Source organism: Oncorhynchus masou, chromosome 18 (genome assembly GCF_036934945.1).
Source record: "Oncorhynchus masou masou isolate Uvic2021 chromosome 18, UVic_Omas_1.1, whole genome shotgun sequence".
Lineage (NCBI taxonomy): Eukaryota > Metazoa > Chordata > Actinopteri > Salmoniformes > Salmonidae > Oncorhynchus > Oncorhynchus masou.
In genome coordinates, this window is record NC_088229.1 from 25,716,760 (window position 1) to 25,733,307 (window position 16,548).

Here is a 16,548-nt window from a genome sequence, read left to right on the forward strand (position 1 = left end):
AGTTGAACACAACACCAGGTCACCTAATCAAACCCTCTCCACCTTCTTGAACACAACACCAGATCTGGTCACCTAATCAAACCTTCTCCACCTTGTTGAACACAACACCGGATCAAACAAACCCTCTCCACCTAGTTGAACACAACACCAGATCACCGAATCAAACCCTCTCCACCTAGAACACAACACCAGATCACCTAATCAAACCCTCTCCACCTAGTTGAACACAACACCAGATCACCTAATTAAACAACCTAGTTGAACACAACACCAGGTCACCTAATCAAACCCTATCCACCTAGTTGAACACAACACCAGATCACCTAATCAAACCCTCTCCACCTAGTTGAACACAACACCAGATCACCTAATCAAACCCTCTCCACCTAGTTGAACACAACACCAGATCACCTAATCAAACCCTCTCCACCTAGTTGAACACAACACCAGATCACCTAATCAAACTCTCTCCACCTAGATGAACACAACACCAGATCACCTAATCAAACTCTCTCCACCTAGTTGAACACAACACCAGATCACCTAATCAAACCCTCTCCACCTAGTTGAACACAACACCAGATCACCTAATCAAACTCTCTCCACCTAGTTGAACACAACACCAGATCACCTAATCAAACCCTCTCCACCTAGTTGAACACAACACCAGGTCACCTAATCAAACCCTCTCCACCTTCTTGAACACAACACCAGATCTGGTCACCTAATCAAACCTTCTCCACCTAGTTGAACACAACACCGGATCACCTAATCAAACCCTCTCCACCCAGTTGAACACAACACCGGGTCACCTAATCAAACCCTCTCCACCTAGTTGAACACAACACCAGATCACCTAATCAAACCCTCTCCACCTAGTTGAACACAACACCAGATCACCTAATCAAACCCTCTCCACCTAGTTGAACACAACACCAGATCACCTAATCAAACCCTCTCCACCTAGTTGAACACAACACCAGATCACCTAATCAAACTCTCTCCACCTAGATGAACACAACACCAGGTCACCTAATCAAACCCTCTCCACCTAGATCACAACACCAGATCACCTAATCAAACCACAACACCAGGTCACCTAATCAAACCCTCTCCACCTAGTTGAACACAACACCAGATCACACAAACCCTCTCCACCTAGTTGAACACAACACCAGATCACCTAATCAAACCCTCTCCACCTAGATTCACCTAATCAAACCCTCTCCACCTAGTTGAACACAACACCAGGTCACCTAATCAAACCCTCTCCACCTAGTTGAACACAACACCAGATCACCTAATCAAACCCTCTCCACCTAGTTGAACACAACACCAGGTCACCTAATCAAACCCTCTCCACCTAGTTGAACACAACACCAGATCACCTAATCAAACCCTCTCCACCTAGATGAACACAACACCAGATCACCTAATCAAACTCTCTCCACCTAGTTGAACACAACACCAGATCACCTAATCAAACCCTCTCCACTTCGTCGTCTAGCCTTGGCTCATCAGAATAAGCAGGCTGTCCCACATGCATTTTGTATGATACTCTCACTTGTGTATACACTTAAACACTACACAAACACACACACTCTCACACACACTCACTATCTATTCACTAACATAAAATCACTTAATCACGTACATGTACAGTACACACAAGACCTGCACCTGCGGAGGTACCTATCAGGTTTGAGAGTACACAGTCAAGGCAATATAGTTGAATTCATGTTGTATCCCCACAGGCCCAGAGACTGCTGCTCCAGGATGGGTCTCTAGCCCACTTCACCGTCCAGAGTTCCTCAGTCCGACCCACCATCACACTGGGCCTGCCAGCCAATGCCAGGGTAAGCATATCACACAACCTGAAGAAAAGTATGTAGACCTGTAGATGTTATGGAGGTTATGAATTCAATGCTTTTCATTATTATAATGAGATTGAAAAAAATAACAACACTAAGATTCTTATTTGATAGCAACTAGTTAACTTTTCGCCACATTCTATGTGTATGTGTGCAGAGTGATGGAGACTTGTCCCCTCTGAAGGTGGGTCGGGTGCCTATGGTGACGGGAGGCCAGTCTGTCTACCTTCCACTGGGGACGGAGGAGCAGAGTGGGTCCCCTCACTTCCAGCCTGTCCTCGTCCTGGAGCCCTCCGGACTGGTGCACGCCCCAATGCTCGCTGGTGAGACACCACAGCATTCAAATACAATTCTGGCTTGTATAATAAGTTTGCCGTCCAATAAACATTGCCTTTGTAGATGGTAGTGAAAATTCCTTTCACATGTAACTTGACGTTGACATAGAACAGGAGAAGTCCTTGCCAGGAATGTGTTACCTAAAAGTCTGAAACAATACTGAATTGCTAAACTGGATTCTGTCGGCATCAGGACCTTTCTTCAGCCTCCCGTGAAAGAGCTATGAAGAAAATGTTTATGCTGCTGTCATAGGTATTGTGACACTGCCACCTTGTGGCCTTGACAAACAGTCAGACTTATAGCCACACTCTGCCTGTCTCCTCTGGTCTCAGTTCCAGGCCTGGGCCCTGTTCCTCTGCAGTTTTCCCCCCAGACGGATCATCTGGCCCCGGAAGGGGGCCCTCACAAGCCTCTGAGCCGGACTCGCTCAGAGCCCCTGCCCCAGAGCCCCAGATCCCTTCACCCCCATCTGCTGCAGCAGCACCACAACAGCCAACTATTGGAGAGACTTAAACAGCAGACACATCTGGGAAAGGTGAGTGACTTACACACCCTCACAAATCCCTCTTTGCTCACATATACTCCCATGCTCACTCACTCTGTTGTAATGGATTATTTTTGTACAATCCAAGGAGGGCTTCATCTGCCAGCAGCTGTCTTTTTTTTGGCAAAAATACCTTGATATAATTTAGTGAATAAAGCTAAATGGATCATTATTTATGTGTTCAAGCTGATGTCTAAGACCAGTGAGAAGCCTCGTCTCAAACAGATCCCCTCAGAGGACATGGACTCTGAGGAGGTGGGGCCAGCGCCCAGCGATATCTATCAGGGCAGAGCGAGGGCGGAGTCACTGAGGGAGGCGGAGCTCGTGTCTGCGGCAGACAGCCAGGGAGGACAGATCAACCTGCAACACACACTGATACTCAACCAGGTAAGATACAGACACAGAGGATGGTAGAGGAACACTAGAACATGTCTCCTTCAACTTCCAGCAGAGAGCAGCAAAGGGTTTTGTTCGTGCAGGTTTGGCATACTCTTTTTATCTCCCTCCCTCTCTCTCTCTAGTCGTTGCTATGGGAGAAACAGAAACAGCTGCAGCAGCTGCGTCGCCAGACAGCCCACATGGAGACACTGGCGGTACCCATTATGCTTGGCGGTGCCCACCGCCCCCTCTCCCGTACCCAGTCCTCGCCAGCCTCCACATCCCTCACGTTGCCAGACAAACCCCTACCCCTGTCCACCCCAGAACCACAGAGCAAACCACGCTTCACCACCGGTAAGAAGTGAACCACACACTCAGGCACACTGCCACCACGAGGACCTACCTAGGTGTAGGTTATTATCCCTACTGTGGCCGTATTTCAATCTGAGGCCTGGTCAGGGATTCTCTGATAAGTTGATATTATTTAATTGCATTTTTTTGATTAACTTTCTCATTGTGGTTAGATCTGTCTTATAGCTGTTGATTTGGAGGAAATGGGTAGTAATCACTGGAAATAGTCTCGTTAATGTCTGTCTGTGTTTGGTTGCAGGTCTGGTTTATGACTCTCAGATGCTGAAGCACCAGTGCACATGTGGTGACAACAGCAGCCACCCAGAGCATGCTGGGAGGATCCAGAGTATCTGGTCACGTCTCCAGGAGAGAGGTCTCAGGGGCCAGTGTGAGGTACAAACATCACCATTATCATTACACACGTATTACACATACATCCATATCACTGATTACAAGTTACTAGAAGACACCATAGCTGTCTCCACCTGGTCCCTTATCTGTTGCTCTGTCTGGTCTGTGTTCCAACAGACTATCCGAGGTAGGAAGGCCACTCTGGAGGAGCTGCAGTCGGTCCATTCAGAGCGTCATGTCCTTCTGTATGGCACCAATCCTCTCAACCGCCTCAAACTGGACAATCGCAAGCTGTCCGGTACGTCCTCACTACAGATGTTATGATGTACTGGTCTACTGCATCAGGCCTTGTGCCAGAAGCCTTTAGGTCAGTGGCTGCCAACGCTGGTCTTGAGTACCACTAACAGTACACATTTTTGTTGTAGCCCTAGACAAACATGCCTGATTCAACTCATTGTGGGCCTAAAGATTAGTTGACAAGTTGAATCAGGTGTGCTTGTCGGGGGCTACAATAATAATGTGTGCTGTTGGGAGTACTCGAGGACCGGAGTTGGGAACCACTGCTTTACGTTACTGGTAACAGTTTGGCAACAGCACTGTAAAGTAAAGCTACTTACTCTGGTGTCCCTAGTAACTCTGGTGTTCCTAGTAACTCTGGTGTCCCTCGTAACTCTGGTGTCCCTAGTAACTCTGGTGTCCCTAGTAACTCTGGTGTCCCTAGTAACTCTGGTGTCCCTCGTAACTCTGGTGTCCCTCGTAACTCTGGTGTCCCTCGTAACTCTGGTGTCCCTAGTAACTCTGGTGTCCCTAGTAACTCTGGTGTCCCTCGTAACTCTGGTGTCCCTAGTAACTCTGGTGTCCCTCGTAACTCTGGTGTCCCTCGTAACTCTGGTGTCCCTAGTAACTCTGGTGTCCCTCGTAACTCTGGTGTCCCTCGTAACTCTGGTGTCCCTCGTAACTCTGGTGTCCCTAGTAACTCTGGTGTCCCTAGTAACTCTGGTGTCCCTAGTAACTGGTGTCCCTGGGTGTCCCTAGTAACTCTGGTGTCCCTCGTAACTCTGGTGTCCCTAGTAACTCTGGTGTCCCTCGTAACTCTGGTGTCCCTAGTAACTCTGGTGTCCCTAGTAACTCTGGTGTCCCTCGTAACTCTGGTGTCCCTAGTAACTCTGGTGTCCCTAGTAACTCTGGTGTCCCTAGTAACTCTGGTGTCCCTAGTAACTCTGGTGTCCCTAGTAACTCTGGTGTCCCTCGTAACTCTGGTGTCCCTAGTAACTCTGGTGTCCCTCGTAACTCTGGTGTCCCTAGTAACTCTGGTGTCCCTAGTAACTCTGGTGTCCTCGTAACTCTGGTGTCCCTAGTAACTCTGGTGTCCCTAGTAACTCTGGTGTCCCTAGTAACTCTGGTGTCCCTAGTAACTCTGGTGTCCCTAGTAACTCTGGTGTCCCTAGTAACTCTGGTGTCCCTCGTAACTCTGGTGTCCCTCGTAACTCTGGTGTCCCTAGTAACTCTGGTGTCCCTAGTAACTCTGGTGTCCCTCGTAACTCTGGTGTCCCTAGTAACTCTGGTGTCCCTAGTAACTCTGGTGTCCCTAGTAACTCTGGTGTCCCTCGTAACTCTGGTGTCCCTAGTAACTCTGGTGTCCCTCGTAACTAGGGATTTGCCTTTGGTTAAAGTTACAGTATTGATAGCACTTTGGAATCCGTTATGTTTAGTAGTCAACTCAGTCATGTATTTAAGTTGTCACTACAGTGATGATACACACAGTAATGTCTGATACTCATTTCTAATGTAAAATTGTTTGAAAAGGAGCTGTTAACATTGATTGTTTGGTTAATAAATCCTCTTTGCATTTTTCTCCCTCAGGCATTCTCTCTCAAAGGATGTTTGTGATGCTGCCATGTGGAGGAGTAGGGGTACGTGAGAGGCCCAACACACACACACATTTTCCCCTAGCTCTCTCTCACTCACAACACGCACAACATTTCTCGATTTCAGTTGGCAATTCTTCCCTCCAAGTCCTTGACAACGGTTATATGATACAGTCCATTCAGATTGATTAGAGTGATGGTAGTTGTTGCTGTTGTTTCCAGGAGAGGGCCATGAGAAGACGAGGCGGTGGAAATGAAAGAGGAAAACATGAGTGCGTTGGGACATGTCAATAAATTGCCTGACGATCTCCATCGGACCATGACAATTCAAACTAATAGAAACAATATGCGCATGACGAGGGATTAAAGACATGCCTCCAATTTCATTGTCTGAGCCAGACGGCTAGAAATGCGAGTTTGTGAACAAACAGAAAAAATGGATAGATAAAATGGAGTGGACAGGAGAATGTTTAAGTCCCTGAGGGAATGCCAACCCCTCAGGTCTGTATATACAACACCATGTTCGCATGGTCCTGTTCCTCTGTTGCCTGGATAGAAAATCTCTATGGCACAGAGTGTGTCTGTGTAAATATATCACACAGCTATGTTATAGTCCGGTAAATGATTGAGGTGAGGTCTGTTTGCCTCCAAAACCAGTGTGCCTGTAGTACTATTAGTTGGTGTTGTTTAAACCATGGAAAGAAAAACCCTTCACCTGATGTACTGGAACTCCCTATAGCATGCTAGCAGATTCTAAACGCATGCTTATGACCGGTTCCATCCAGCTTGACTGCTGTCCTGTCACTCACCCTCATGTTGTTTTGTTTTTGATTGGCAGGTGGATAATGACACAATCTGGAACGAGTCTCATACATCCACGGCGTCACGCATGGCTGCAGGCAGCGTCACAGAGCTGGCCTTCAGAGTGGCCAAAGGAGAACTCAAGGTAAGACACCGATCTGTACTCCACTCCTCATCCAATCACGCTCTGGTCTGCCTCACCAACTGCCTTAGGCCACTTGACAAAGAATGCTGAATGATAATGTTTTGTTTGACTGTTTCTCTCCAGAATGGCTTTGCAGTGGTGAGACCCCCAGGCCACCATGCTGACCCCTCCAACCCAATGTGAGTCTGTTTCATATTCTCATATCTACTGTGTGTGTGTGTTGATTTTCGTGTATACTATACTCCTTGTGGTGGTGCGTGCCCAGGCTAACCACACCGGGCTCTGCTGAGCTTTGCAGTGTCAGCAGCCTGTCTGACGATGGATATTTATGGCCTGATAGTGAAGCTGGGAAGGAGAAGAACAGAGAAGATTTATGCCTCTTCTCTACTCTCCTCCGATTAGTGTGCTGAGTTGGCTCCTAGGAATTCCACCATTTTCTCTCTTATCCTAACCACTATCATCTTGTAGTGATAATGTATGTTTCTCTGCCCTCCACCCTGTCTCTCTCCCTCTCTCTCTCTCTGCCTCTCTCTCTGCCTCTCTCTCTCTCTCTCTCTCTGCTACAGGGGTTTCTGCTATTTCAACTCAGTGGCCATTGCAGCCAAACAGCTGCAACAGAAACTGAGTGCCAACAAGATCCTCATCGTTGACTGGGTAAGGGACTACAGTTGGAGTGGTTGTAACATTGACAGTAGCAGCGTTATTTGTGTTGCTGGTGTCCTCGTCTCAGTTGACTTAGTACTATTTTGACAATAACTACTAGTACTGACCTTCATGATGTACTGTATGTATAAACACATGAATTATGTACAGGTAACTGCCAAAATAAAGGAAACACCAACAGTGTCTTAATAGTGCGTTGGGCCACCACGAGTCGTCAGCACAGCATCAATGCGCATTGGCATATATTCTGCAAGTGTGTGGAATTCTATTGGAGGGAGGCGACACCATTCTTCCATGAGAAATTCCATCATTTGCTGTTTTGTTGATGGTGGTGGAAAACACTCAGGCGCCGCTCCAGAATCCCTTTAAACCCTCTATGCTACTTTGAGATCTCTTCTAGCCATGGCAGCCAAAATAATGAACAACTGGGCATTTTTATACATAACCCTAAGCATTATGGGACGTTTTATTTGCTTAATTAACTCAGGAATCACACCTGTGTGGAAGCACTGCTTTTAATATACTTTGTATCCATACTTTGTTTAATTTATTCTGGCAGTTTGTGTACATGTATGTAAACACAGGTACAGTATACACATGAGTTCTGTCTCACATTAGTTACTGGTTACTATTGATGAGGCCTAGGATATGACATAACACGTACAGTAGACACATGAGTTCTGTCTCACATTAGTTACTGGTTACTATTGATGAGGCCTAGGATATGACATAACACGTACAGTAGACACATGTTCTGTCTCAGTTCTGTCCTAGGAGTTCTGTCTCACATTAGTTACTGGTTACTATTGATGAGGCCTAGGATATGACATAACACGTACAGTATACACATGAGTTCTGTCTCACATTAGTTACTGGTTACTATTGATGAGGCCTAGGATATGACATAACACGTACAGTATACACATGAGTTCTGTCTCACATTAGTTACTGGTTACTATTGATGAGGCCTAGGATATGACATAACACGTACAGTATACACATGAGTTCTGTCTCACATTAGTTACTGGTTACTATTGATGAGGCCTAGGATATGACATAACACGTACAGTATACACATGAGTTCTGTCTCACATTAGTTACTGGTTACTATTGATGAGGCCTAGGATATGACATAACACGTTACAGTATGACACATGAGTTCTGTCTCACATTAGTTACTGGTTACTATTGATGAGGCCTAGGATATGACATAACACGTACAGTATACACATGAGTTCTGTCTCACATTAGTTACTGGTTACTATTGATGAGGCTAGGATATGACATAACACGTACAGTATACACATGAGTTCTGTCTCACATTAGTTACTGGTTACTATTGATGAGGCCTAGGATATGACATAACACGTACAGTATACACATGAGTTCTGTCTCACATTAGTTACTGGTTACTATTGATGAGGCCTAGGATATGACATAACACGTACAGTATACACATGAGTTCTGTCTCACATTAGTTACTGGTTACTATTGATGAGGCCTAGGATATGACATAACACGTACAGTATACACATGAGTTCTGTCTCACATTAGTTACTGGTTACTATTGATGAGGCCTAGGATATGACATAACACGTACAGTATACACATGAGTTCTGTCTCACATTAGTTACTGGTTACTATTGATGAGGCCTAGGATATGACATAACACGTACAGTATACACATGAGTTCTGTCTCACATTAGTTACTGGTTACTATTGATGAGGCCTAGGATATGACATAACACGTACAGTATACACATGAGTTCTGTCTCACATTAGTTACTGGTTACTATTGATGAGGCCTAGGATATGACATAACACGTACAGTATACACATGAGTTCTGTCTCACATTAGTTACTGGTTACTATTGATGAGGCCTAGGATATGACATAACACGTACAGTATACACATGAGTTCTGTCTCACATTAGTTACTGGTTACTATTGATGAGGCCTAGGATATGACATAACACGTACAGTATACACATGAGTTCTGTCTCACATTAGTTACTGGTTACTATTGATGAGGCCTAGGATATGACATAACACGTACAGTATACACATGAGTTCTGTCTCACATTAGTTACTGGTTACTATTGATGAGGCCTAGGATATGACATAACACGTACAGTATACACATGAGTTCTGTCTCACATTAGTTACTGGTTACTATTGATGAGGCCTAGGATATGACATAACACGTACAGTATACACATGAGTTCTGTCTCACATTAGTTACTGGTTACTATTGATGAGGCCTAGGATATGACATAACACGTACAGTATACACATGAGTTCTGTCTCACATTAGTTACTGGTTACTATTGATGAGGCCTAGGATATGACATAACACGTACAGTATACACATGAGTTCTGTCTCACATTAGTTACTGGTTACTATTGATGAGGCCTAGGATATGACATAACACGTACAGTATACACATGAGTTCTGTCTCACATTAGTTACTGGTTACTATTGATGAGGCCTAGGATATGACATAACACGTACAGTATACACATGAGTTCTGTCTCACATTAGTTACTGGTTACTATTGATGAGGCCTAGGATATGACATAACACGTACAGTATACACATGAGTTCTGTCTCACATTAGTTACTGGTTACTATTGATGAGGCCTAGGATATGACATAACACGTACAGTATACACATGAGTTCTGTCTCACATTAGTTACTGGTTACTATTGATGAGGCCTAGGATATGACATAACACGTACAGTATACACATGAGTTCTGTCTCACATTAGTTACTGGTTACTATTGATGAGGCCTAGGATATGACATAACACGTACAGTATACACATGAGTTCTGTCTCACATTAGTTACTGGTTACTATTGATGAGGCCTAGGATATGACATAACACGTACAGTATACACATGAGTTCTGTCTCACATTAGTTACTGGTTACTATTGATGAGGCCTAGGATATGACATAACACGTATGACAGTATACACATGAGTTCTGTCTCACATTAGTTACTGGTTACTATTGATGAGGCCTAGGATATGACATAACACGTACAGTATACACATGAGTTCTGTCTCACATTAGTTACTGGTTACTATTGATGAGGCCTAGGATATGACATAACACGTACAGTTCTGTCTCACATTACACATGAGTTCTGTCTCACATTAGTTACTGGTTACTATTGATGAGGCCTAGGATATGACATAACACGTACAGTAGTACACATGAGTTCTGTCTCACATTAGTTACTGGTTACTATTGATGAGGCCTAGGATATGACATAACACGTACAGTATACACATGAGTTCTGTCTCACATTAGTTACTGGTTACTATTGATGAGGCCTAGGATATGACATAACACGTACAGTATACACATGAGTTCTGTCTCACATTAGTTACTGGTTACTATTGATGAGGCCTAGGATATGACATAACACGTACAGTATACACATGAGTTCTGTCTCACATTAGTTACTGGTTACTATTGATGAGGCCTAGGATATGACATAACACGTACAGTATACACATGAGTTCTGTCTCACATTAGTTACTGGTTACTATTGATGAGGCCTAGGATATGACATAACACGTACAGTATACACATGAGTTCTGTCTCACATTAGTTACTGGTTACTATTGATGAGGCCTAGGATATGACATAACACGTACAGTATACACATGAGTTCTGTCTCACATTAGTTACTGGTTACTATTGATGAGGCCTAGGATATGACATAACACGTACAGTATACACATGAGTTCTGTCTCACATTAGTTACTGGTTACTATTGATGAGGCCTAGGATATGACATAACACGTACAGTATACACATGAGTTCTGTCTCACATTAGTTACTATTGATGAGGCCTAGGATATGACATAACACGTACAGTATACACATGAGTTCTGTCTCACATTAGTTACTGGTTACTATTGATGAGGCCTAGGATATGACATAACACGTACAGTATACACATGAGTTCTGTCTCACATTAGTTACTGGTTACTATTGATGAGGCCTAGGATATGACATAACACGTACAGTATACACATGAGTTCTGTCTCACATTAGTTACTGGTTACTATTGATGAGGCCTAGGATATGACATAACACGTACAGTATACACATGAGTTCTGTCTCACATTAGTTACTGGTTACTATTGATGAGGCCTAGGATATGACATAACACGTACAGTATACACATGAGTTCTGTCTCACATTAGTTACTGGTTACTATTGATGAGGCCTAGGATATGACATAACACGGTTACAGTAGGCCTACACATGAGTTCTGTCTCACATTAGTTACTGGTTACTATTGATGAGGCCTAGGATATGACATAACACGAGTTCTGTCTCACATTAGTTACTGGTTACTATTGATGAGGCCTAGTATAGTACACATGAGTTCTGTCTCACATTAGTTACTGGTTACTATTGATGAGGCCTAGGATATGACATAACACGTACAGTATACACATGAGTTCTGTCTCACATTAGTTACTGGTTACTATTGATGAGGCCTAGGATATGACATAACACGTACAGTATACACATGAGTTCTGTCTCACATTAGTTACTGGTTACTATTGATGAGGCCTAGGATATGACATAACACGTACAGTATACACATGAGTTCTGTCTCACATTAGTTACTGGTTACTATTGATGAGGCCTAGGATATGACATAACACGTACAGTATACACATGAGTTCTGTCTCACATTAGTTACTGGTTACTATTGATGAGGCCTAGGATATGACATAACACGTACAGTATACACATGAGTTCTGTCTCACATTAGTTACTGGTTACTATTGATGAGGCCTAGGATATGACATAACACGTACAGTATACACATGAGTTCTGTCTCTGGTTACATTAGTTACTGGTTACTATTGATGAGGCCTAGGATATGACATAACACGTACAGTATACACATGAGTTCTGTCTCACATTAGTTACTGGTTACTATTGATGAGGCCTAGGATATGACATAACACGTACAGTATACACATGAGTTCTGTCTCACATTAGTTACTGGTTACTATTGATGAGGCCTAGGATATGACATAACACGTACAGTATACACATGAGTTCTGTCTCACATTAGTTACTGGTTACTATTGATGAGGCCTAGGATATGACATAACTGTCTCACATTAGTTACTGGTTAGTATACACATGAGTTCTGTCTCACATTAGTTACTGGTTACTATTGATGAGGCCTAGGATATGACATAACACGTACAGTATACACATGAGTTCTGTCTCACATTAGTTACTGGTTACTATTGATGAGGCCTAGGATATGACATAACACGTACAGTATACACATGAGTTCTGTCTCACATTAGTTACTGGTTACTATTGATGAGGCCTAGGATATGACATAACACGTACAGTATACACATGAGTTCTGTCTCACATTAGTTACTGGTTACTATTGATGAGGCCTAGGATATGACATAACACGATACAGTATACACATGAGTTCTGTCTCACATTAGTTACTGGTTACTATTGATGAGGCCTAGGATATGACATAACACGTACAGTATACACATGAGTTCTGTCTCACATTAGTTACTGGTTACTATTGATGAGGCCTAGGATATGACATAACACGTACAGTATACACATGAGTTCTGTCTCACATTAGTTACTGGTTACTATTGATGAGGCCTAGGATATGACATAACACGTACAGTATACACATGAGTTCTGTCTCACATTAGTTACTGGTTACTATTGATGAGGCCTAGGATATGACATAACACGTACAGTATACACATGAGTTCTGTCTCACATTAGTTACTGGTTACTATTGATGAGGCCTAGGATATGACATAACACGTACAGTATACACATGAGTTCTGTCTCACATTAGTTACTGGTTACTATTGATGAGGCCTAGGATATGACATAACACGTACAGTATACACATGAGTTCTGTCTCACATTAGTTACTGGTTACTATTGATGAGGCCTAGGATATGACATAACACGTACAGTAGACACATGAGTTCTGTCTCACATTAGTTACTGGTTACTATTGATGAGGCCTAGGATATGACATAACACGTACAGTATACACATGAGTTCTGTCTCACATTAGTTACTGGTTACTATTGATGAGGCCTAGGATATGACATAACACGTACAGTATACACATGAGTTCTGTCTCACATTAGTTACTGGTTACTATTGATGAGGCCTAGGATATGACATAACACGTACAGTATACACATGAGTTCTGTCTCACATTAGTTACTGGTTACTATTGATGAGGCCTAGGATATGACATAACACGTCTGTCTCACATTAGTTACTGGTTACTATTGATGAGGCCTAGGATATGACATAACACGTACAGTATACACATGAGTTCTGTCTCACATTAGTTACTGGTTACTATTGATGAGGCCTAGGATATGACATAACACGTACAGTATACACATGAGTTCTGTCTCACATTAGTTACTGGTTACTATTGATGAGGCCTAGGATATGACATAACACGTACAGTATACACATGAGTTCTGTCTCACATTAGTTACTGGTTACTATTGATGAGGCCTAGGATATGACATAACACGTACAGTAGACACATGAGTTCTGTCTCACATTAGTTACTGGTTACTATTGATGAGGCCTAGGATATGACATAACACGTACAGTATACACATGAGTTCTGTCTCACATTAGTTACTGGTTACTATTGATGAGGCCTAGGATATGACATAACACGTACAGTATACACATGAGTTCTGTCTCACATTAGTTACTGGTTACTATTGATGAGGCCTAGGATATGACATAACACACAGTATACAGTTCTGTCTCACATTACTGGTTACATGAGTTCTGTCTCACATTAGTTACTGGTTACTATTGATGAGGCCTAGGATATGACATAACACGTACAGTATACACATGAGTTCTGTCTCACATTAGTTACTGGTTACTATTGATGAGGCCTAGGATATGACATAACACGTACAGTATACACATGAGTTCTGTCTCACATTAGTTACTGGTTACTATTGATGAGGCCTAGGATATGACATAACACGTACAGTATACACATGAGTTCTGTCTCACATTAGTTACTGGTTACTTATTACTGATGAGGCCTAGGATATGACATAACACGTACAGTATACACATGAGTTCTGTCTCACATTAGTTACTGGTTACTATTGATGAGGCCTAGGATATGACATAACACGTACAGTATACACATGAGTTCTGTCTCACATTAGTTACTGGTTACTATTGATGAGGCCTAGGATATGACATAACACGTACAGTATACACATGAGTTCTGTCTCACATTAGTTACTGGTTACTATTGATGAGGCCTAGGATATGACATAACACGTACAGTATACACATGAGTTCTGTCTCACATTAGTTACTGGTTACTATTGATGAGGCCTAGGATATGACATAACACGTACAGTATACACATGAGTTCTGTCTCACATTAGTTACTGGTTACTATTGATGAGGCCTAGGCCTAGCTCAGATATGACCTAGGATATGACATAACACGTACAGTAGACACATGAGTTCTGTCTCACATTAGTTACTGGTTACTATTGATGAGGCCTAGGATATGACATAACACGTACAGTAGACACATGAGTTCTGTCTCACATTAGTTACTGGTTACTATTGATGAGGCCTAGGATATGACATAACACGTACAGTATACACATGAGTTCTGTCTCACATTAGTTACTGGTTACTATTGATGAGGCCTAGGATATGACATAACACGTACAGTATACACATGAGTTCTGTCTCACATTAGTTACTGGTTACTATTGATGAGGCCTAGGATATGACAACACGAGACAGCAGTTATTGGTTTTAATGTTACCAAATGTTCTCTTCCATCCCTGTCCTGCGGTTAGGATGTTCACCATGGTAATGGGACCCAGGAAGTGTTTTACAATGATCCCAGTGTGCTGTATATCTCACTGCATCGCTATGACGATGGCAACTTCTTCCCTGGCAGCGGCGGGCCGGCTGAGGTAATTGACATCATTGGTTCAGCTCTACACGGTGAATTCTGCTAGTAGGCTCAGACGACATCAAGAGAAACTGAAAGAGCTAGCTAGGTTCCAAAGTTACAGTGGAGAGACGTCTGTCCAGATTATACTACATGTGCTTTGCCTCTAGCACCTCTATGTTACTCTTATTGACTGTATCCTCCTCTCCATGGAGAATGCTTTGTCTCAGTAGGTCTCTGTCTGTGTTGTAGGTGGGATCTGGTGCTGGAGAGGGCTTCAATGTTAATGTGGCCTGGACTGGAGGTCTGGACCCCCCTATGAGTGATGCTGAGTACATCACTGCTTTTAGGTAAGACAGCTCCGACCAAGGTTATTATATAAACTGAAACTGAAACTAAAACAAAAACGAATCATGAAAAAAGTCAACTGAAATAAAATAATGAACTAACAGAAAATACTAAAACTATACTGAAACTGTTATCTTTGACTGACTCCAAAACTAACAAAAATAAAAACAAAAATGAATTATGTTCCGTTTTTGTTCTCTTTCTTGAAAGTTTTGGCAAAAATATAATGGAGTTTTCAATGGGGTTTCTAGCTTTTTTGTAATGGGTTTTTCAAGCATGGTCCCATTGAGATTCACCTTTGCTGCAGTGGGCTAAATCAGGAAAGGAATGAATAATTGGTAGTCTTAAACAAATCTACTTTGAAATAAAAGTATAGACCTGAAAAAAACAAGACACTTGTACCATGTCAGATATAGAGTTGAAATGTAACATTTTGAGTTTGCATCCCAATATTACACTTTATATAAATCACAGAATATAAATATATCGAAACTGTTTGACATAGAAACACTGGATTGTTGTCGTGTTTTTATTATGAAATTATGAAAATTATGAACAACATTCCACCCATAGGGTCAAAGACGGCGCTTTTGGTCATTGACTGTAGGAAAGGGCTACTCGTTGAGATGACGTTACCACGGTGAGCGCCGCAGCTATTGGTCGCGTTCCTCTGCTCAGACCTTGCATGAATCAACCTTGTCATCGACTGTGCAGTCGGGCATCAGATTGGGATAACATGTTGGTTGTGTTCCTTTACTCAGACGTTGTTGACGCATGCCAGATCTTACAACAGATAGATAGATAGATAGATAGATAGATAGATAGATAGATAGATAGATAGATAGATAGATAGATAGGTATTATACGTATCAG

At 42.6% G+C, this 16,548-nt stretch overlaps 1 protein-coding gene across 6 annotated transcripts in view; it reads left to right on the plus strand.

The window, feature by feature from the left end:
- The window catches only part of LOC135504303 (histone deacetylase 7-like), a 76,631-nt gene that overhangs the window by 54,336 nt on the left and 5,747 nt on the right, over positions 1 to 16,548 (plus strand). For 4 of the 6 annotated variants that reach the window (XM_064922733.1, XM_064922728.1, XM_064922729.1 and 1 more), the window contains 13 exons: positions 1,755 to 1,856; positions 2,029 to 2,194; positions 2,540 to 2,742; positions 2,938 to 3,138; positions 3,273 to 3,483; positions 3,740 to 3,873; positions 4,009 to 4,129; positions 5,695 to 5,744; positions 6,538 to 6,645; positions 6,769 to 6,824; positions 7,212 to 7,299; positions 15,230 to 15,349; positions 15,580 to 15,677. In XM_064922733.1, the coding sequence (XP_064778805.1) occupies positions 1,755 to 1,856; positions 2,029 to 2,194; positions 2,540 to 2,742; positions 2,938 to 3,138; positions 3,273 to 3,483; positions 3,740 to 3,873; positions 4,009 to 4,129; positions 5,695 to 5,744; positions 6,538 to 6,645; positions 6,769 to 6,824; positions 7,212 to 7,299; positions 15,230 to 15,349; positions 15,580 to 15,677 (1,658 nt within the window). The remainder of the gene's footprint in view (positions 1 to 1,754; positions 1,857 to 2,028; positions 2,195 to 2,539; positions 2,743 to 2,937; positions 3,139 to 3,272; positions 3,484 to 3,739; positions 3,874 to 4,008; positions 4,130 to 5,694; positions 5,745 to 6,537; positions 6,646 to 6,768; positions 6,825 to 7,211; positions 7,300 to 15,229; positions 15,350 to 15,579; positions 15,678 to 16,548) is intronic. The other 2 variants (XM_064922730.1, XM_064922731.1) reach the window with 2 other exon arrangements.